The following is a 21,615-nucleotide window of genomic DNA, read 5'->3' as shown; positions in this document are numbered from 1 at the left end:
ACCACAACAGCTTGGCGCTAAGATGTAGTTCTATCATGACAGTTGCCAATAGTTCAGGCCAGGTGGCTTCTTTCGGGAGCCCCGTTACATGCTTAGGCACATTTCACATGACATGAGGATTGCTATTGGCCAGATCAGAATTTCGTCTCACTAGCTCAGGGTGGAGACAGGGAGAGCAACAAATATCCCTAGGGAGGACAGGATCTACTTTCTATGCACATTGGGGAGGTGGAGACGGGGGGGCACTACATATGCAGATACTCAGTGTATTGTGAGATCAGAGGGAAATTCCACTGTCTTTTCCTTGAGGGGTTTGGGCCACTCACAAGAGTTCCAAACTATCTAGATTAGAGATGCTTGTGGCTTTACCTACTAGAGATCAGGTGGCACAGAAACCATTTACTTCACATGAGACAGGCAGCCCACATACACATCCCAGTTAACCCATCACGAGCTTCTTTGACCAACCACTGAGATTAACCATGCAATGTATACAAGCCTTGAGTGTTTCCGGAGAGAGCTACTCAGATCCAGAGATCCAGACAGCTGCGACCGAGAGGACCCCAGATGGCCTCTTTCAGGAGATTTCACGTGCTATCCTATGCGACATGGTGCCAGCACATAACACTATGTACTAGCTCCTCTATCTCTGATACCTCATGTACAACATCTTACAGTCTTAGCATGCCCTATTGGAGTAGCTGCAGATCATGCATACCTCTCTTTCTCCCTGGACTGTCACTACTCCACACAGCCTATCAGACATCAGAGATCGAGGCATCCTAGATACCACTTCACTAGGGAGACTGCCCATGTCTATACTATTTACATTCCACTCTGGGTATCGATGCCAAAGAGGAATAAAACTGGAAAAAAAAACTCAAAAATGAACTCTTAAGACTCTTAAGAGTTTAAATTACAATGGGTTCTATTGCATCTAGTTCGAAATTGAGGTTCAAAATAAAAATAGCTATATTTCATCCATGGATGGATTTGCTCTTGAGGGGGGTGGGGCACGGAATTCTTTAATGATTGCTTGTCCTCCTCTGTATATTGCCCATTTGCCATTCTTTCTTGCTTCTTTAACTTTATTCAGCTCTGCCGATCTGTTCTTGAGTTGTAGCGGGGTGAGTTCATCAGCTATCCATACCTTTGTCCATCACTGCTATTTTCTCATTGTTGTCCATATAGGAGACTTTTGCCTGTGTACCCTTTACTATAATAGAGATAGGGTCTCCTAAGTCCACGAAGGGGACTACTTTGCTCAGTTGTGCTGTAAGTACATCTGTATCTAATATGTAGTCTTCTCGAAGCTCTTGAGCTATGTCTGCCCTATCCTAGCCTCTCTCTCTCTCTCTCTCTCTCTCTCTCTCTCTCTCTCATATATATATATATATATATATATATATATATATATATGAGAGAGAGAGAGAGAGAGAGAGAGAGAGAGTGCGTCTCTCTCTCTCTCTCTCTCTCTCTCTCTCTCTCTCTCATATATATATATATATATATATATGAGAGAGAGAGAGAGAGAGAGAGAGAGAGAGAGAGAGATATATATATATATATATGAGAGAGAGAGAGAGAGATATATATATATATATGAGAGAGAGAGAGAGAGAGAGAGAGAGAGAGAGAAAGACACACACATACATACATACAAACACACACATACATACCTCTCCGTGCTCTCCCGTCAAAGAGAAATGAGATTCTCGGTAGCGCGGGAGTATAAAAATGCGTAGCGTCGCTTAAGCGATAGCAAAAAAAAACGTCGCATAAGCGAGGATTTTTTTTTAAAATTTAACGTCGCTTATGCGACGCTAGTCAGTCTGCAAGCGTCGTAAAAAACGTCGTTCAACATCATCGCATAAGCGATTCAAAAAAAAAGCATCGCATAAGCGATATTTTTTTTTTAAAATAAATTTTTTACATCGCTTAAGCGACATGAGATTGCTTAAGCGACGCATTCGTCATCGTGTAAGCGACGGTGTATATTTTTAACACCCTCGCTACTACAGTCCCCAAGTGTGTTACAAATAACTTGGTCGAAACTGCATCATTATGGTGGAATGTAGTCAAGCAAGGACGTGAAAGACCAAAAACTTGGAAGGAATTTCAAAAGCTTATCAAAAAGAATTTCTTCCAGCTCAATATAAAGAAAGATCATGTCAACAATGGGATATGCTTCGTCAACTTGACAAAGAGACCATATAGCTATATGTGGACAAATTTTGGCAAGTTCTCATCCAACTCCAAACCATTGAATGAGTGAGATCATTAAAGAACCAGAAACACAAATTCATTGCCAGACTAAAGTCTACTCTTCAAGTGGAGACCAATATGTTCCAATCAAATTCTCTTTCCATGGCAATCTCTTTGGCTTACAATTGTGAGCAAAAGAATGGAGTACCAAGGGATAGCAGACCACCTCAGTATTCTCAAACTAACAAATTTTAAAAGTCTGTTCCTTTTTGTAAGTTTTACAAGTACAGCAACGATACCAAATATGTTGTTCTCAAAACAACAACAACAATCGTGGTGTTAATGACAACAAAGAAATAAAATCTTGTACCTCGAGTTGTGACATGTTACAATTATCGACAAAAAGGACATATTGCAGCCAATTGCCTGGAGAAGAAGTAGCAGTCAACAAACGAGTCAACATGATTGATGGCAAAGATGATGCAGAGGACAATGACATTTCTCTCGAGCAAGAAGAACACAAAGATTTTTTAGATAATCTAGGTATGCCTAAACCTATTGAAAAACAAGTTTCACCTCATATGCTTCTAAAAACAAAAGGACAAATTAAGGGCATGCAAGTAAATATATTGCATGATGATGGTAGACTGGTAGTACGTATGATTTTTTTTTGAAAAGCTCGTGCATGCTCTTAAATTGAATTCTATTCCTTCAAAGTATAAAATCAAAACTTCTTTTCAAGGAACAAAGTATAATTGCACTAAGGAAGTGAAAGATGTAGTTTTATCTATTGCACCATATAGTCAACCTTACACTTTTCTAGTTGCACCTTTGCAATCATATAATGTTATTCTTGGTATGCCATGGATACATGAGCATAATCCTTGCATCGATTATGATTCTCATGAAACATCTTTTAAATTCAATGGTGAAAATATTTGTTTGAAAGGATTACATGAATCTAGTGGATGTACGCTCCTTAGCCATATCCAAGCTAAGAAAGCCATGAGGAAAGAGGATAAGACTCATCTAGTCAAGGTTAATGAAGTTTTATCTCTAAAGTAATTCCAAGGATACCTTGCACAGCCATTCATTTCATAATTTTTGGATTATTTTATGAATGAGTTACCTCCTTGATTACCTAATTCTAGACCGAAAGACCATAGGATAGACATTATTCCTAATAGTATTCTGCCCCTTATAGAGCTCCTTATAGAGTAAAATTTTTAAAGCAAAAAGAAATCCACTATTAGATTGAGGACCTACTTGATACGAAACTTATTAGGCATAGTAATTCTACATACGAATCACTTGTTCTTCTTGTCAAAAAGAAGAATGAAACGTTTTGCGTGTGCATAGAGTACTAAGCTTTAAATAAGAATATTATAAAAAATAGACATCCTATTCAATGTGTGGATGATCTCTTAGATAAGTTAAGAGGAGCCAAAGTATTTTCTAAAATTGATCTTAAGTCAGGCTATCATCAGTTAGAATGGCTGAAGAAGATGTCTATAAGTCTGCTTTTTGTAGGCAAATAGGTCATTTTATGAGTTTTTAGTAATGCCTTTTGGACTTACTAATGCTTCGGCTACATTTAGTCGCATGATGAACCGTATATTCCTATAGCACCAGAATTTTGTAGTTGTTTTCTTTGATGATATCTTGGTCTTTAGCAAAGACGAATATGAGCACAAGAAACATCTAGAGATAGTATTCAATCTTTTAAAAGAAAATCAACTCCATGCCAACAGTGAGTTCTTTCAAAAAGATACCTTGGACATATTGTGTCCTGTAGAAGGAATTCATGTCATGGCCTAGACCAAAGGCATTCATCATGAAGAGTTGAGATCTTTTTTTGCTTTAGGTTATTATTATTGAAGATTTATGAAAAAAAATTCTTACAAAGCACATTGTTTAACTGAATTATTGAAAAAGACTAAAGTTTTTCTTTGGATATAATTTTTTAAAATGCACTTATGTATACGCTAACCCATGAACATGTATTAACATTATATGATTTTCTTAGACCGTTCTTTGTGGTAGTAACTAATGTTAGTGGACATGGTATCTGTGATGTGCTTATGCAAGATAACCATCCAATTGCTTTTGAAAGTAGAAAATTCAAATGATCTGAGCTTAAGTATAGTACTTATGATAAAAAATTGATTGCTGTTGTTCATACATTGAAAATTTGAAAACACTATCTTATAGGTTTTAAGTTTATCATTAAAACTGATCAACAAAGTATTAAAGATTTTCTTTCACAACCTTTAATGCCAGATAGACATATTAAGTGGGCATCTTTTATTTAAAGTTTTCAGCCAGCTATTCAATATACACCTGGACATTAAAATCTTGTTGTTGATGCTTTGAGTAGAAGACCTAGCATTAATAATATATCTGTTACTATTAAAGGCATTTCTTTTGATAACATGAAAGAAACATATGAAAATGATTCTATTTTTTTTGATGCATATAACAAGATGAAATATAATGATTGGTTACCTCATTCGGATTATTCATATGATGATGGTTACCTCATTCGGATTATTCATATGATGATGGTTTTCTTTTCTTCCAAAAGAAATTATGCATTAATAGACTATTTAGGCAAGCTATTATTGAAGAATCTCCCACCTTTTGTTGGTCATCGAGGAGCATCATCTTCTTTGCAAAAAGTTTCCAAAGATTTCTTTTAGCCTATTATGTGTAATGATATTGCTAAGTTTATGTTTGAATGTGTTGTTTATCAAAAGATTAAGAGTCATAAAGGAAAGAAATTTGGTTTGCTTATGCCTTTACCTATTCCTAAATATAGATTTAGCGAATAGGCTTACTTTATTTGCTTGCAAAAAGACATTGATTGCATATTGATCTGCACATGTCTTCATTAAACAAGTGTTTGTGCATCATGGTTTACCAAAGATCATTGTTTTTGATAAAGATATAAGTTTTTAGTAACTTTTGGACTACTTTGTTTGATAATCTTGGAATAAAACTTGATTTCTCTACTGCTTTTCATCGTGAATCTAATGGACAAACCGAAGTAATAAATAGTACAATTCTTGATTTGCTTCGATCATATGTCTCATCTTAGCCTAGGCAATGGGATAAGTATTTACATATTTTACAATTTGCATATAATAAATGTCCTCATACTGCTACTAAGAAAGAACCATTTACGATAGTCTATGGTAAGGCTTTGCCAACTTCTAAGACTAGACTTTCACATTCTATAGAGGCTGCATAATCTTTTGTTAGAGGCTGCATAATCTTTTGTTAGAGACTTTGACCAAATTCATGAGTTAGTAAATTTGAATATTGAAAAATCTCAAGAAAAGTACAGGAAGTATGCAAACATGTCATTTTCAATGAAGGTGATTATGTACTTTTTTGTATCAAGAAAAAGACTTAAGTTTGTAGAGACCAATCCTGTAGTAAAGTTAGCTCCTAGATTTTATGGACCTTTCAAGATAATTGCAAAGATAAATGATAATACATATAAGTTGGAGCTACCTTCTAATTGGCATATTCATAATTCTTTTCATATTAATCTTTTGATACCTTTTGGAGGACCTCCATCTCCGCATCCTACTTTAGAACAACCTCTTGAATTGGTAGATAAAGAAGAACATTTTGGGCCTGAGTCTATCATTGACCCCACGAGACCATGAGACCATCACTACACACATAGGCAATACTTATATTAAATATCATGTGACTTTCAAGAATTATCTTATTGAAGATGCCAAATGGATGCTAGAAAAGTTTTTATGTTCTTACCAAAATCTCATCCACTCTTACCATCCACGCAATTAAGGTCAATTGAAACCTGAGCAAGAGGGAATTTTAGTCATAACCTTTATGGGAACGCTCATTATTTTATTTTGGGATATTGTATTTTGGATGCTCCTTTTATTTATATCATCTACCAAGATTAATGTGTTTAATGAGTTGTGTGCAGCACTGGTATGATATAGTCGAGATTAATGTGTTTAATCAGATGTGATATTTTATTTTGGATGTACCTTTTATTTATATCATATACCAGGATTAATGTGTTTAATGAGTTGTGTGTATTGGTATGATATAGTCAAGATTAATGTGTTTAATCTGCTATGAGAATTAACTAATATTATTTTGGATGTAGGTGATAATTGAGTGGCAGATTATGCGTTGATCGCAGTGAAACATGTGTTGGACTACTATGAAATATTTTAGAAGACATGTGAATACCTTTTATGGTTTCATATTTTGGTATTAAGACTAAGGGCTCAAACCTTTATATATACCAATTAGTGTTTTATACTTTTGGTAGGCCCAAGACTTATATTTGTAGTTTGTTATATTTTTACATAGCTTTTATGCTCAAAAACTCAAAAGCACTTGTGCTTTGTTTAGATATCTTTTTAAAAAGCAAGCTTTCTAATACATATAAATATGGGTAAGTGGTACAAGGGCCACACTCATCCCAGGGGAGATTTAACCTAATCTTGTGTCGACGGTGATCTCTTTCTTATTCTCTGGCTCTCTTATTTATTCAACTTTTATTATTAACGTTTATGCTTCTAATTTGTGCAAGTCTATGTTATGCTCTAATTTTTGTGCTTGAGAATTAGAGTTTCTTCTCAAAGTGTCATAAAGGTCCTAATAATAACATTTTTGATGCCATTGTTAGGGAGGAAATCTTGCTTCCTTCACTTTTTTTAAGGTCTCTGCTTCCTCATACAAGTAACTTCTCCCTTAGCCATTGTACTATGAGCAGTGTTGTGGTGGTAGGTTAAGAAGTTGATAAGGTTAGGTGTTATAATACTATCATGTTATCCATAGTAATTCACACCTTGAAAAACTAAATCACTAGTTTTTTCATGCCCATCAAATTCTCAAAAGTCTTTAATGAAAATATTTGCATCATAAATCATCATTGTGATCATCTCAAAGAACAACAATCTCTATGTTTAAAGAAACCTCCAAACCAACACCATGAATAACCAAATTTTAAGTGAAATTATTTTTTCACACAATAAAATACGAGGTAGTTTTTCACGCCGTAAAAACTCAAGGCCCTGTCAATTATTGGGGTATTAGAGTATTATGCAAATATCATTGCCATACATTGAAAAGACAACATTGTGTAAACTACATTGGAAAAAACGTCATTTGCAAGGTGGAGTCACCATCGTGAAAAAATCAACTTTTACATCGTGAAAACCCAGGTAGTTTTTCACATCGTGAAAAATGCAATTATGTAAAAACTAGAATCTTTAACAAAATATTGACATAGGTGTGGTGAGTGAAATTTGACTTGTCTTTAGACTCGCTCTCATACACTTAAAATCTGGGAGAGTGATTGGTAACAATCTCACTCCAGAAGATAGTGCATTTAATCACCCATGATCCTCCTCAAAGGACTGGAATCTATTGAAACCAGTAGTGAGGAATCCATGGAGAACACTTCAAAAAATCTAAGGGAGAAATTTGACGAGAGGATATCCTCTCCCAAAAGCCTTTCAAATTATGCTAAAGGACTATTTGGATTACAACCTAAAACCAAACAAGAACCCCAATAAGGACTGAGGTAATAAACTTAAAATGTTCATGTACTCAACCCCATTAGTGGTTACAAGTCTTAAAGAACAACTCGAGGGACCAAAAGTGTCTAAATTTGAGCAAAGACGTCGCATCGTAGTATTAGCTTAAGCAAAAGAAGGAGCAAAGGCTCGATAAGCTAAGTTGGTCCTAAACAATCTAACATTCTTATGGATGATTTGATAAAATTTGATGATGATGATGATGAAGCCATTGAACCATCTAAACTATGGGTATGATTACATGCTAAAAAATTGATGTGTTGTTGTGCTTTGGTTGATACAAGTGACTTACACATGAATGTGGGAGTTGTTGGGCAAGCCCAAGTTGATTGATTCTAATGCATTTGTGGAAGGTGTAAATGGACAAATAATATGGGTGTATAAATCTTGATATTGACGTGGAAAATGATTACTTGGTGAGGAAGTTATTTATAGGCCTAGAAAATACTCTTAAAGAGTGGGTTGTATTGGGACGAGTTTAGATCAAGGAGACACAGTGCATCAGGCAAAGTGCTAAACAAAGTTTCATTAAGGGATGAACCATAATTATGCGATGTGAAGGAAAGCTCGAGCTATAGAATCCCTTAATGGATATAGACAAAGGGATGAACCATAATTTTGCTATGTGAAGGAAGCCTGATCTACAGAATCCTTTAATGGACACAGAAAAATGAACATGTATATCAATGTACTCTTGCAATCCTAAATATGATAGCATATTTATCTAAATCATTGTTTTTATTGAATAAGTTATAATTGAAACTATGATATAAAGCATCATTAGTAGCTTGCATTATCTATGCTAATAAATGAATAAATGTAAGCATACTCCTAAGCTAAGGTATGAATAAGACTATTAAATTTTTTTGTTCTATTTTTTGAGTCGAGGTCAGGGGTAACCAGAGCCTTCCCTAGACTAGGATTTAACACCTAGCACACCCACTAGTCGGTTGGCCATTTCATGGATAATCCACACGACAGCGATGGATAATTAACAATATATCCTAAGTGGCCCAACCCTTATCCATCTCTAGGATGACAAAATACTACACAAATGACTTAGATTTCTTACTGAAGAGTTGACTATTGCTAAAATTGATTGACAAGCATAAGGGGGGAAAAATGTGCCCAAGCCAGAACATCTACCAGCTATGCATCTAACCATAAACTTCCTTGCCAGTAGTCAGAGCTTCTTTGGCCATGTACTCATTTCATTGAACTATGGCTTCAACTAGATCAAGGTTGGATAGGGTGCTTCAATCTATGAGAGGTGTTGCTAGAGTGTGTGTTGCACACTTGAGCTTTTGCATCAACCATCTTGGGCTGCCCTCAACCTTACCTTCCTTTAGGCATCTTCTCCTCTTTGATTCTCTTTGAAGATCATCCTCCAGCCTCTTGATGGTCTAGTGCACGCTAATTTCATTCAATTCCATAACTTCTGGACGTGATCACAGGGTTGGGAGACCTGATGTGGGTAGCCTAGGCCTCTTCCTTCTATATTTACAGGGACTATTTTTCTATTTGTAAACCTTGCATTTGTCACGTGACTACCATGGCACTTAATTACATGTAATGTGACAAGAAACCTGCATTCGTGAGAGAGGTCTGCCTCCTTAGAAAAAGCATCACTTCCAAGAAGTCATCACCTTATGAGTCTCTACAGAGGAACCATTTGTGGAGAGCGGAGAGAGGTTTTGGGGCTACTACATAATAAGTTGTTGGAGGTCATTGTGTTGCTTATCCACTAGACAATTGTGGTGGGTAATTTGTGGGGTGGTGGTGAATCTATCTTTTGCTGCTTAGAGGGATTGGATGAACCACACTCACTACCAGCTGCTCCACCCATAGTACCCTTGTGGAGGGTTTTGTCTTCTTCATAAATTCAAAATCTCTTTTAACCTTGACTTGGTCTGTGTGAAAGAATGCATTTGACACATGTGCAACACAATGACCAACACACATTAAGGAAAGAAGGTACCGATTCTGGTAACGTCAACACATGTAGACACATCAAGGAAAGAAATTCTGATTTTGGTAACTTCAACACATGTAGACACATCAAGGAAAGAAGTTACCGGATTTTGGTAGCTTCCCATAGTAAGTTGTTTATGCCTTGGGCAATTTAACACTATCCATCACGAACATGCTTGATCTAATCTTTATGGAAACACGATAAGAGCCAACCCAATGTCGCTTTAATTTTTCGGGATGTAGGCCCATCGGATAATTAAGAGGACTAGGTCACCAACCTCAAACATCCGAAACTTAAGCATTTCGATCCACCTATAGCTTTTGTTGACACTGGATGATATATATACTAGAGCCACTTCTCAACAAGAGCTAATAATTGCTGAATTTGTTGCTCCTTTGGAGATAATTTGGTTGACATAGCTGCACGTAAACTTGGAACACAAGTTCCATGAAAAGTACTACTTACCATGAAAATGGTGTATGACCTATTATGTCTTGTAAGCGGTGCTACCAGAATGCCCAAAATAATGAAAGCTTATGGTCTGTTTCAAGTGAGACTGCCTTCTTCAAGACATTTTGTAGGAACGTGTTGGAGGATTTAACATGACCATTTGCTTCTCTATATTATCTTAAGGAAGAGTTTCACAAAGTTGCCAAGTGGCAAGAATTTGGAGGTTCGGGAAAGGGAGGAGGAGGTTTGGGTAGAATTTGATTTTGGAAGCCTCAAAAGACGTGCAAAGCACGGGTTCCCAACTAGTATAAATAATACATGATAGGTTTATTATAAATGATCATGTGTGGTTTGATCACATTTTGTATTGCTTTATTAAGAAAATGTCCTCTTGACTCAATTCGACAACCAAATCAGGTCATGATCATCTGATAGAGAAAATCTACAATAGAAGTGGCCTTATTTTCTCTTAAAGCATGAGCCTTTACCCACTTGATGCAATAATTTGTTACCATCAGAATGTACTTATTCCTCCTTATCTGTTGAGCTGATAGTTTGAATGTTCCTACATAATCAAGACCCCATTTTTGGAACGGCTTAGGGAGAAATATTGGATTGTGTGGCATCTCATATGCAACGTTAGGCTAACCCAATTTTTGCAAACATCACATTGCTTGGCAAAATTCCATGCATCCTTTAACAATGTGGGCCACTATGAGCCTATGAAATGCCTTCCTTCCTATAACATCGCCGGATAAATTCTCTCCTTTAATTCCTTCTTGTAAACATCATTGTATCCAATACTGCTTATTGCTCATGAATGCTTGTTGGTCATGTCATTGCATACACACATCCCGTCTCATACGACTGCTTGGGTAACAACCACCATAAAAGTCTTACTCTTGAGCGGTGATCTTAACTCATTGCCTTTGGAAAGCTCTCTTTTGGAAGAAAGAACATTATCTCACATTCTAATATGGAGGGACAGTAAAATACATCTGAAGATTGATCCAATATCCCATCCACCACTGGTTCTCTTGCTTTAATCTGGGATAAGAAATCCTAATTGCATGCTAGTGTAGTGGTGTATGCTAGATTGAAAAATCAAACTCCTATAGCAACATCCTTTGGACTAACTTGCTTGCCAATTTCGGTTTGTGCATTGCCTGCTAATCTATGAAATGTGATGACCCAAAATGTAATTATGAAATTTATTGACAAAGTAGATCTTCATCCTAAGAGCTTTATTGACAAATTACATCTTCATTCTAAGAGCTTCCTATTTTGTGGTGAAATACTTATAGGAAAGCATTATAGTAGATAGGCCATTCATCTAATTCTCCCAATCATCATCCTAAGGAGCCTCCCATTTTATGGTGGAATATTTGCACTCCACATTAAAAAGTATTATAATAGCATAGTAGGTAGGCTAGAATAATGCTTATCATATTCTTGCATCAACATGCTCTTAATCATCAAATGCATCAATGGACACTTGGAATGGTTTGGGCTAATCCACTCTGAAGGTTGCGTGATTCTAACATAAGGTTACAAGTATCTGAAAGCCTTTTGGCATTGCTCGAACTAGTCATACCATGCATCTCTAGTCCACATCAACTAGGAATCTCAAGAATTGACTATGCCACTGGATTTGGCCAAGGAATCCGCCCAATTCTTTGAGGTTCTGTAACCTTTATAGGGATGCCCATTATTTTATTTTGGGATATTTGATTTGGATGCACCTTTTATTTATATCATCTACCAGGATTAATGTGTTTAATAAAGCTGTGTATGGCGCTGGTATGACGTCTCTACTAGGATCAAGTTGTGTGTGGCATTGGTATGATGTCTCTACTAGGATCAAGCTGTGTGTGGCATTGGTATGATGTCTCCACTAGGATTAATGTGTTTAATCAATTGTGTGTGCCGGTATGATATGGTCATGATTAATGTGTTTAATCAGCTGTGTGCAATGACTCATATTATTTTGGATGAAGGCAATGATTGAGTGGCAAATTATGTGTTAATCATGGGTGGAACATGTGTTGGACCACTATGGGATATTTTGGAAGACATGTGAACAACTTTTATGGTTTCATATTTAGGCATCAATATTTTTGTAAGGCTAAGGCCTTATACCTTTATACATACCAAATAGTATTCTATACTTTTGGTAGGCCCAAGACTTTATATTAATGCTTGCTATATTTTTGTATAGCTTGCATGCTCATAAAATTAAAAGTACTTGTGCTTTGTTTTTGGGGGTATTTTTTTGATAGCAAGCGTCTTTTCTAACACATAAATATGGGTGAGTGATACAAGGGCCACACTCATTCCAATGGAGATTCAACCCAATCTTGTGTCGATGGTGATCTCTATTCTATTTTCCATGTCTCTTGTTTATTTAATTTGGTTTATTTAGGTTTATGCTCTTAATTTATGCAAGTATATGTTATGCTCTTAATTTATGCAAGTATATGTTATGCTCTAATTTTTGTGTTGAGAAATTAGAATTCCTTTTCCAAGGGTTTTAAAGGTCCTGACACGTTCCATTAGTGTTTTAATCACCTCCACTTTCTTAGATTCCACTATTATTCTAAGTGTGGACAATACATGACCCTACATAATACCACTAGTGCTACTGTGAATGTACACTTAGCTAGATTCAAGCTTAGTTGGTCTAAATGGCACTTGTCCATGTATAAAGACAAGCAGAAGAGGAGATCCACAACTTTGCTAAAGATCATAGAAGGTTCGACATCATCAATAATAATTTTATAAATTCTTTCCTGCATAGGGTCAGTGGGATTATTAAAGGTCTTTATCTCATCGCCTTCATGTTTTCTCTTGTTTAGCCCTCTCTAGGTGCACCCACAAAGTTTTGTGGACAATAAATTTCTTCCAAAATCTACCCTTTTTTCCCTTTCTTAGAGCAAGTCTTTTAGACATAAAACTATAAAAATTACGAAAACATAAGAATTATGCACCACATAGATTATAGGACTACAAATTTATGTACCACATATAGTAGCAACTACAAACTTCTAAATAATACAAGTACTTATCTATAATAAGAAAAATTCATTCACTGCATCTTGCGAGCTTGACTTTGGATAATTTTGTCTAACTTCATCCCATGTGTTCCAATTAGTCTTGAATTTTCATTAACACCTTGCGATTACAAAGAACTTTCATATTAGTGATACTATTACCAAAAATATTCATGCTCTAAATTAATAAACAAGAGAAAATAGTTTTTTGTTAAATTCTAATGCCATCTTGTCCAATGAAAGCTCTTTTGATATTTATCTTAAAAGGGTTGATACCAAGTGTGTCTCCTTTTTAATCCCTTGCAAAGAATGCTTATTCTTTGGAAGGTCCCCAATAGTGACATCCACCCTTATGAACTCTACCCTCAATATAACGTTTGCATCATCTCACACTTTTATATGATTTTGGCCTTCAATTCTTTGTTTTCCCAAATATTGTCTTATAGTTCTCACAATTGTCCCATTTTAAAAGCAAGTTAAAAATAAGGATTATATGTTTAAGGAACTTTAGATTTTTTAGACTCATTAACAATAATCCCCACTTATATAAGACATTTTCTTCACATAGTTGTAGCATAATCCTCACTTATATAAGACATTTTCTTCACATAGTTGCAGCATAATCCTCAAATTCATGGTTGAAAAATATATTTCTTTCTAAAAAGACATCTTTGCAAGGTAGTTATTGTCATTGTTGTGGTCCTAAGCAAGATTTTTCTTCTTCTTCAAGTGACATTTATCATATTTGAAAATAACGTGATAAGCTGTTCATGGGCTTCTTGCTTCTATAGAATGTGACACTCCTATTACAATTACATAGTAACCGTGCAACATTAACATTTTTGAAACTATGTCTATTAATGGGTTATTATGTAGGATCACCATAGTTGAGCTCGTCAATATCTCAACAGTTTCCCTTGAGCTTAACTCCACCCTATACTCCAAGTAAGCTCATGAACCTACGTAGCTTCTCTTTACCTAATGCCTTTGTGAAGATGTGAACTGTTTTGTCCTTTGTACTGATAATACCCCAAATCCACATCACTTGCTAGAGCCTTTTCCCTCATAAAAAGTGATAATACACCTCAATATGCTTTATCCTAGCATGATGTGTTATAAAAGGCTCTAGTACTTCAATTTATCCTTGTTTAGGTCCGAGGGGTTGATTTTCTGAGAGATTGATGCAAGTGAAAGTCATGAGTGGTTAAGCTCTTTTGGCACATGTTCCCTAGACCTCTAAGTCTCTGTACATCCACGTTGTTAAGCCACTATGCCATGCTTGTTAAGCCTGCCAAGCTCATTGGCCTCTAAACCATACTTACTAGCCTCTGAGTTTGTAGTAGGGAGGATGTCTTAGATGGAGCATTAGAGTGTAGTGTTGAGCCCAAATCACTATGGCTATTAAAGGTTGTCTGGAGCATTAGAGTGCAGTGTTGAGCCCAAATCACTGTGGCTATTGAAGGTGCAATGAAGGAGCTCTCATACCAATGCAAGCAACCAGGGAGCTCTGATACCAATGCAATGGAGAAGCTCTTATACCAATGCAATGGAGGAAACCTAAGGGCTTTGATACCAATGTAATGAAGGAGCTTTGATACCAATGCAAGCAACTAGGGAGCTCTTATACCAATGCAAGCAACTAGGGAGCTCTTATACCAATGCAATGAAGGAGCTCTGATACCAGTGCAATGGAGGAGCTCTGATACCAATGCAATGGAGGAAACCTAAGGGCTCTGATACCAATGCAATGAAGGAGATTTGATACCAATGCAAGCAACCAGGGAGCTCTGATACCAATGCAAGTAACTATGGAAGTCTGGTGTGTTAGGAAGCTCATCATAGGGAGCAATACCTAGAGCACTCATGGGAGTTTGCACCATATCTGATACCAATGCAATGAAGGAGATTTGATACCAATGCAAGCAACCAGGGAGCTCTGATACCAATGCAAGTAACTATGGAAGTCTGGTGTGTTAGGAAGCTCATCATAGGGAGCAATACCTAGAGCACTCATGGGAGTTTGCACCATATCCAAGAGAACACATGTTCCAAGGAGAATAGACAACCAAATGTCATAAAGTGAGTAAAAGATCATAGTACATGATAGTAATCTCCTATTTAGTACATGATAGTAATTCTCCTTTATGACCAAGGAGAATAGATGACCAAATATCATAAAGTGAGTAAAAGATCATAAAGTGAGTAAAAGATCCTAGTACATGATAGTAATCTCCTATTTATATCCCTAGGGCCCCATGTGCCCCACATGTGTAAATGGACTCTAACCCCATGTGCCTAGGCCCATCCCCATGTGTATGTGCACCACTAGGACACTTTGTTATATAGAAGGGAACATGTCTTATATGGAGTATGAGAGTGTAGTGTTGAGCCCAAATCATTATGGCTATTGAAGGTTACCTAGAGTGTAGTGTTGAGCCCAAATCATTGCTATTGAAGGTTACCTAGAGCATTAGAGTATAGTGTTGAGCCCAAATCATTGTGGCTATTGAAGGTTGTCTCAAGTCACTCCACCATCGCTCACACCATGCATTGATAGAAATTTTCAGCTTCACCCCTTATATATGGCAACAAGTTCTCTTGTGGAAGATCCAATTCAAGCTGCTTCAAGCACAAAGTTACTATGAGGGTGCCAAATGGATTTGAGTCCCCAAGCCCAAATCAAGCCAGGAAAACGTGTGGAGATCTAAGAGATGTGTTTGTCATAATAATCTATGTACTTTGAGACATGAATGGGTAAAGTTGGCAAGACTTTGGGGTGGCAAGACTTTGGAGGTCAAGAAGATGTACTCTGAGACATGAATGTTGAGTTGGTAAGATTATATATCTTAAGTCATCAAGAATTTATAGGTTAAGGGGAACTATAAGACTTTAGGGGTATGTAGAAGGACCTCAAATGGTTTGGTAATAGTAAGATGTTGGACATATACTTTAGAGGTATGTGAAAGAACCTAGAATGGCCACGAGTTTGATCTTGGTAATAGCAAGATCACTGATTAAGGCAATGCACACTTCAGTCCTACCGTGGAGAAGAGGTGAATGTGAATTTGGGAAACTAAAATGTTTCCAAGACTTGTATTTGATAACTTCAAGTAATGTTTGAAGAGATTTGTCATGGTGTCAAAGAATGTGAGTAACTGCGAAACAAACGTGGAAAAGATTATTGAATACCTCTAGAGCATGAATTGAAAGGGACTTGTAAAAGTTTGCAACAAAATCACTAGGAAAAATATTATTGAATACCTCTACAGTGTGAGCATGAATTGAAAGGGACTTGTAAGTTTTGAGCAAAATCACTAGGAAAAAGATGTAGAAGGAGAGATCCACCTTGAAAGTGATGAGCTACTGTCTCTAACTTGTTTTAAGTGTTGAATGGAAACAAGGAATTTAGATGTAGAAGGATAGATCCACCTTGAAAGTGATGAGCTGCTATTGAATTTTCAAGGCCCTACCTAGTATGCGATGCATGTGTCGCCAACTTGTTTTAAGTGTTGAATGTAAACAAGGAATTTAAAGGCTGAAAGAAAGCCTTGGAGACATGGAACAATCGATTTGCTATGTAGCAGATCAAGCTGATGATCAACTATGAATGATTTTGAAACAATGAGTAGGACGATTGTGATATTGTACTCTTTGGGATTTCTAATTGTTTTTGTGACACTAGTCCTTAAGAGTTTGTCATTAAGGATGATGAAGGGGGAGAGAATGCTATGACCCTAACGAGGACATTCTGGCAACAAAGTGCGGGACACATAGGCAAAGCGTGAGATCCCATGGTGGCTTATGATTACACGTCATTGCTTTTACGAGGTTAAGAGTGAATGGGTAATGTTCATAGGTGATGATTGTAGGTAGAAGACCCACTTGTGTGAATGGGTAATGTTTGTGGGTGATGGTTGTAGGCCGAGGATGTGTGAATAGGTAATGTTAATGGGTGATAGTTAATAGGCCAAAGACCCAGTGATGTATAGCACGAGGGTATCAACGATGACACAAGAGACAGGTGAGTATGGTGTGTGGCCCCAGTAAGGTTCACACTGGACATCCGGGGTCACTGGTATATATAATGCTTGGGTGGTTAAACTAAATGCCATGCAGGGGTTCTTGCTTTTATCTTTGGAGATCTTCATCTTCATCACGCTTCATGATTTTGCATGCATGCATATTTCTAGGGTTAGGGTTTTGCCTCAAGCAAGGGCCCTCTTTTGTCCAATCAAGTGTATGTGAAATGTGTCCGGACTCGTGTGACTTGGAGCATGCCCCTATCCTAGGGCCCGACGATGTTTGAAACTGCCCACCCTATAAGGGTTTCTGACAGAGAGTGCCAGAGGGTTCTTTGAAACAGAGAGAGAAATTAGGGTTTTTGAGAGAGGGATTAGGGCTTCTGACAGAGAGGTCTAGGGTTTCTGACAGAGAGTGATATAAAAAAGAATTAGCGTTTCTGATATAGTTAAGAGAGAGGGATTAGGGTTTGTTCTTGCTAAGGTTTTCACCACTGTTTCGATGGGGTCGGAGCGAAAGCGGAAGCTGAGCCTGTTCGATGTGGTGGACGAGTCGGCCATACCGGGCAAGATGAAGCCCAACGGCATCGCCAACCTCAACCCCTACACCGGCCGCCTTTACTCGCAGCGCTACCACGATATTCTGCAGAAGCGCAAGACCCTGCCCGTGTGGCAGCAGCGCCAGGAGTTCCTCGATATCTTGGCCAAGAACCAGACCATGATCCTTGTGGGAGAAACGGGAAGCGGCAAAACTACACAGGTATTTTCTCTCAACCCGAATTGTTTCTTATGCCCAACTTCCTCAACCCTAATCGTTCCATCATAACCCTACTTGTTCCATAACCCTAATCGTTTTTAAAGGTCTTTGCCAGTAGGGTTTGAGGTCTATGTTAACCTATTGCTCTTTTGTAGATTCCGCAATTTGTTGTGGAGGCTGGCTACACATCCAACAGGAAGCAAATAGCTTGTACCCAACCCAGGAGGGTGGCGGCCATGTCGGTCTCTCGACGCGTGGCAGATGAGATGGATGTGACAATCGGGGAAGAAGTTGGATATAGCATCCGCTTTGAAGATTGCAGTGGTTCCAAAACGGTGTTGAAGTAAGTGCACTTTCTGGTACCATACTGGTTTTGTGTGATGGCTCGTTGTTGTCCAGCCATCTTTCACAATGGGGGATTTGTATAATCTATTCAATGATTAATCTATCTTTGTTTTCAGATATCTTACTGATGGAATGCTCCTAACGGAAGCAATGACAGATCCTTTACTTGAACGCTACCGCGTGATAATTCTTGATGAGGCCCATGAGAGGACACTAGCAACGGATGTGCTTTTTGGCCTCCTTAAAGAAGTTTTGAGGAACAGGGCGGATATTAAACTCGTGGTCATGAGTGCCACCCTGGAGGCAGAGAAGTTCCAGTCGTATTTTAGTGGTGCTCCTCTGATGAAAGTCCCTGGAAGATTGCATCCGGTTGAGATATTTTACACTCAAGAACCAGAAAAGGATTATCTTGAGGCGGCCATACGAACAGTGGTTCAAATACACATCTGTGAAGCACCTGGAGACATTCTTGTCTTCTTGACAGGAGAGGAGGAGATAGAAGATGCCTGTCGGAAGATATCCAAGGAGATTCAGAATATGGGTGATCAGGTTGGGCCTGTGAAAGTTGTGCCATTGTATTCTACTCTACCTCCTGCTATGCAGCAGAAGATTTTTGAGCCTGCACCTTCTCCTACCAAGGAGGGGGGACCTCCAGGGCGCAAGATCGTGGTATCGACCAACATTGCAGAGACTTCACTCACTATCGATGGGATAGTGTATGTCATTGATCCAGGGTTTGCCAAGCAGAAAGTTTACAACCCTCGCATTCGGGTTGAGTCTCTTTTGGTGTCTCCGATCTCAAAGGCTAGTGCACATCAGAGGGCCGGAAGAGCTGGCCGGACACAACCTGGGAAATGTTTCAGACTATACACGGAGAAGAGCTTTCAAAATGATTTACAGCCCCAAACTTACCCAGAAATCTTGAGATCTAATTTGTCAAATGTGGTGCTCACTCTGAAGAAGCTGGGAATTGACGATTTGGTGCACTTTGATTTCATGGATCCTCCGGCTCCAGAGACTCTGATGCGCGCCCTTGAGCTGTTAAATTACTTGGCTGCTTTGGATGATGATGGGAACTTGACTAAGCTGGGACAGCTTATGAGTGAATTCCCCTTGGATCCGCAAATGTCAAAGATGCTAGTGGTGAGCCCGGAGTTCAACTGCTCCAATGAGATCCTATCAATTACCGCAATGCTGTCAGGTAAGCCTTCCCCCCTTTCCTCACACGCACCTTCACTTACACCATGTATTTTCACCCATGGAGCTGTCTGCAGTAGTCTAAGTGCCTTCCTGTGTGTCTCACGCTTGCCTGAGTCCCACATTGAGTGTTCAGAAAGGGATACATAATGAGCATTTCACATCTCCGAACGCAGGACTGTAGTCTGTCTGATTGGTGTGATCTAGTTTCTTAAGGATAGCTGTGATGCAGACAGCTTCAAAACTTCAGTGTATCAATGCACGGATGTGATCTCGCCTCTCTGCGTCTGCTGACCTCGTTGGGCCTCATCTGTGATAACAATGCTTTATTTCAATAGTCCCCAATTGCTTCCTTCGCCCGAAAGAAGCACAGAAAGCTGCAGATGAAGCGAAAGCTCGGTTTGCGCACATTGATGGGGACCACTTGACGCTGCTGAATGTGTACCATGCTTTCAAGCAAAACAGTAAGTGGTGTTTTTAGTAAGCTTCTTTTTAAGGTTGCATATACGTAATAATTCTGAATTGTCACAAGGATACGGAAATGCAGGTGAAGATCCCCAGTGGTGCTATGATAACTTTATCAACGTCAGGGCACTGAAGTCCGCTGACAATGTAAGGTCCCAGCTTGTGCGCATCGTGAACAGGTACACCTTGAAGATGTGCAGCACAGACTTCAACAGCCGGGATTATTATGTGAACATTCGGAAGGCTATTCTAGCAGGTTACTTCATGCAAGTGGCTCATCTTGAGAGAACTGGGCATTATTTGACAGTAAAAGACAACCAGGTATTCTCCTCTTTCTGCCCCCCCCCCCCCCAAAAAAAAAGCACACGTCCGCATACACACCCTGCACTCACACATGCCCACTCCCACGTATGGGATAGTAAGTTAATGCGTGGGCTATATAAGTCTTGCAGCCTGGCTCATTAAGCAGCACCAAAGTTTACAAATAAATATAATTTTGACCGTATTGCGGGGATTGTCGTTTTGCAGATGGTTCATCTGCATCCCTCTGCCTGCTTGGACCACAAGCCGGAGTGGGTGATCTATAACGAGTTTGTCTTGACTACCAGAAATTTCATCCGTACGGTGACTGATGTTCGAGGGGAGTGGTAAGCAGACAGGATTTTTCCTGCATGTTTTTGGGCTAAGCAGCATGGCGCTATTTCAGTATTCAGAATCTTATGTAAAACTTTTTGAACAGGCTTATTGATGTTGCACCACACTATTACGACCTCAGCAATTTTCCTCAATGCGAAGCAAGAAGACAGATAGAATGCCTGTACATGAAACGTGAAACAGAGAAGGTGGAGTCGAAGACCAAGAAAAGCAAATGAAGTCAAGAAGCTTGATTGAATGCACTTGCACTCTCAGATTCCTATGCTAAGCAGCAATCCTTGTTTAAAGTGCCTTTCCATAAGGAAACAGGTTACTCTTAACATTTTTTAAAGAGAATGATTGATATTAAACCATGTTGGTTGAGTAATAGCACTATGGTATATGCAGCATGGGCCCTGATGTTGGTGGCGAATTCCACATATTTTGTATTGGTTAGCAGATATTGCAGCAGCCAATCTCGAAATCCTTGCGAAGTCTGTTTTTGTTTTGTTTTTTGTAGAGGACATATTTAGTTAATAGGCAGGAGGAACCTGCCTGGTGCGTCCAGTCCTACGACGACCGTGATATATATGCCCTTAAATAATTCTGTGTCTGCTGCTTGTGTTGTCTTTTGATATTTAATGGGTTCTTCTCGATATGCACATAGGAATGTGCTTATCGAGCATTTAGAGTACTGTATTGGAAGGATTGTCTGCATGCGCCCACCTTCATACACAAATGGTGTGGTTTGGTTGTGCATATTGTTACTCCTACTAGGAATGGTATGCGAAAATAAATATGCGATTGAATGATGGTGTGAAAATAATTATGCAACTGAAGATTAGTAGTGCTAAAATTAAGGTATACCATCTGTAGTGTCTGCCAATTATTTTGAATTTAAGCCCCTCTAATTGCTCTTCATTTAAGCGTG

General features: G+C 38.3%; 1 protein-coding gene across 1 annotated transcript; it reads left to right on the top strand.

Annotated features, from left to right (window-relative positions):
• Positions 1-17,522: 17,522 nt before the first annotated feature.
• LOC147607414 (putative pre-mRNA-splicing factor ATP-dependent RNA helicase DEAH2) lies at positions 17,523-21,194 on the top strand. The gene is made up of 7 exons (XM_086790827.1): positions 17,523-18,047; positions 18,200-18,387; positions 18,506-19,590; positions 19,925-20,050; positions 20,134-20,372; positions 20,580-20,698; positions 20,791-21,194. The coding sequence occupies exons 1-7, from the start codon at positions 17,790-17,792 to the stop codon at positions 20,921-20,923; spliced, it is 2,148 nt and encodes a 715-aa protein (XP_086646953.1). The 5' UTR covers positions 17,523-17,789; the 3' UTR covers positions 20,924-21,194.
• The last annotated feature ends 421 nt before the right edge of the window (positions 21,195-21,615 follow it).

Source organism: Cibotium barometz, chromosome 55 (genome assembly GCF_041138505.1).
Source record: "Cibotium barometz isolate CiBa-2024 chromosome 55, ASM4113850v1, whole genome shotgun sequence".
Lineage (NCBI taxonomy): Eukaryota > Viridiplantae > Streptophyta > Polypodiopsida > Cyatheales > Cibotiaceae > Cibotium > Cibotium barometz.
This window is presented reverse-complemented; position numbering and strand designations above follow the sequence as displayed.

Bases quoted from the DNA above. Each gene is read 5' to 3' on its own strand.
- LOC147607414 (XM_086790827.1), top strand. From the start codon at position 17,790: ATGGGGTCGGAGCGAAAGCGGAAGCTGAGCCTGTTCGATGTGGTGGAC. The intron at 18,388-18,505 runs GTAAGTGCACTT...CTTTGTTTTCAG, and splicing joins GGTTCCAAAACGGTGTTGAA to ATATCTTACTGATGGAATGC. The intron at 20,051-20,133 runs GTAAGTGGTGTT...ACGGAAATGCAG, and splicing joins CCATGCTTTCAAGCAAAACA to GTGAAGATCCCCAGTGGTGC.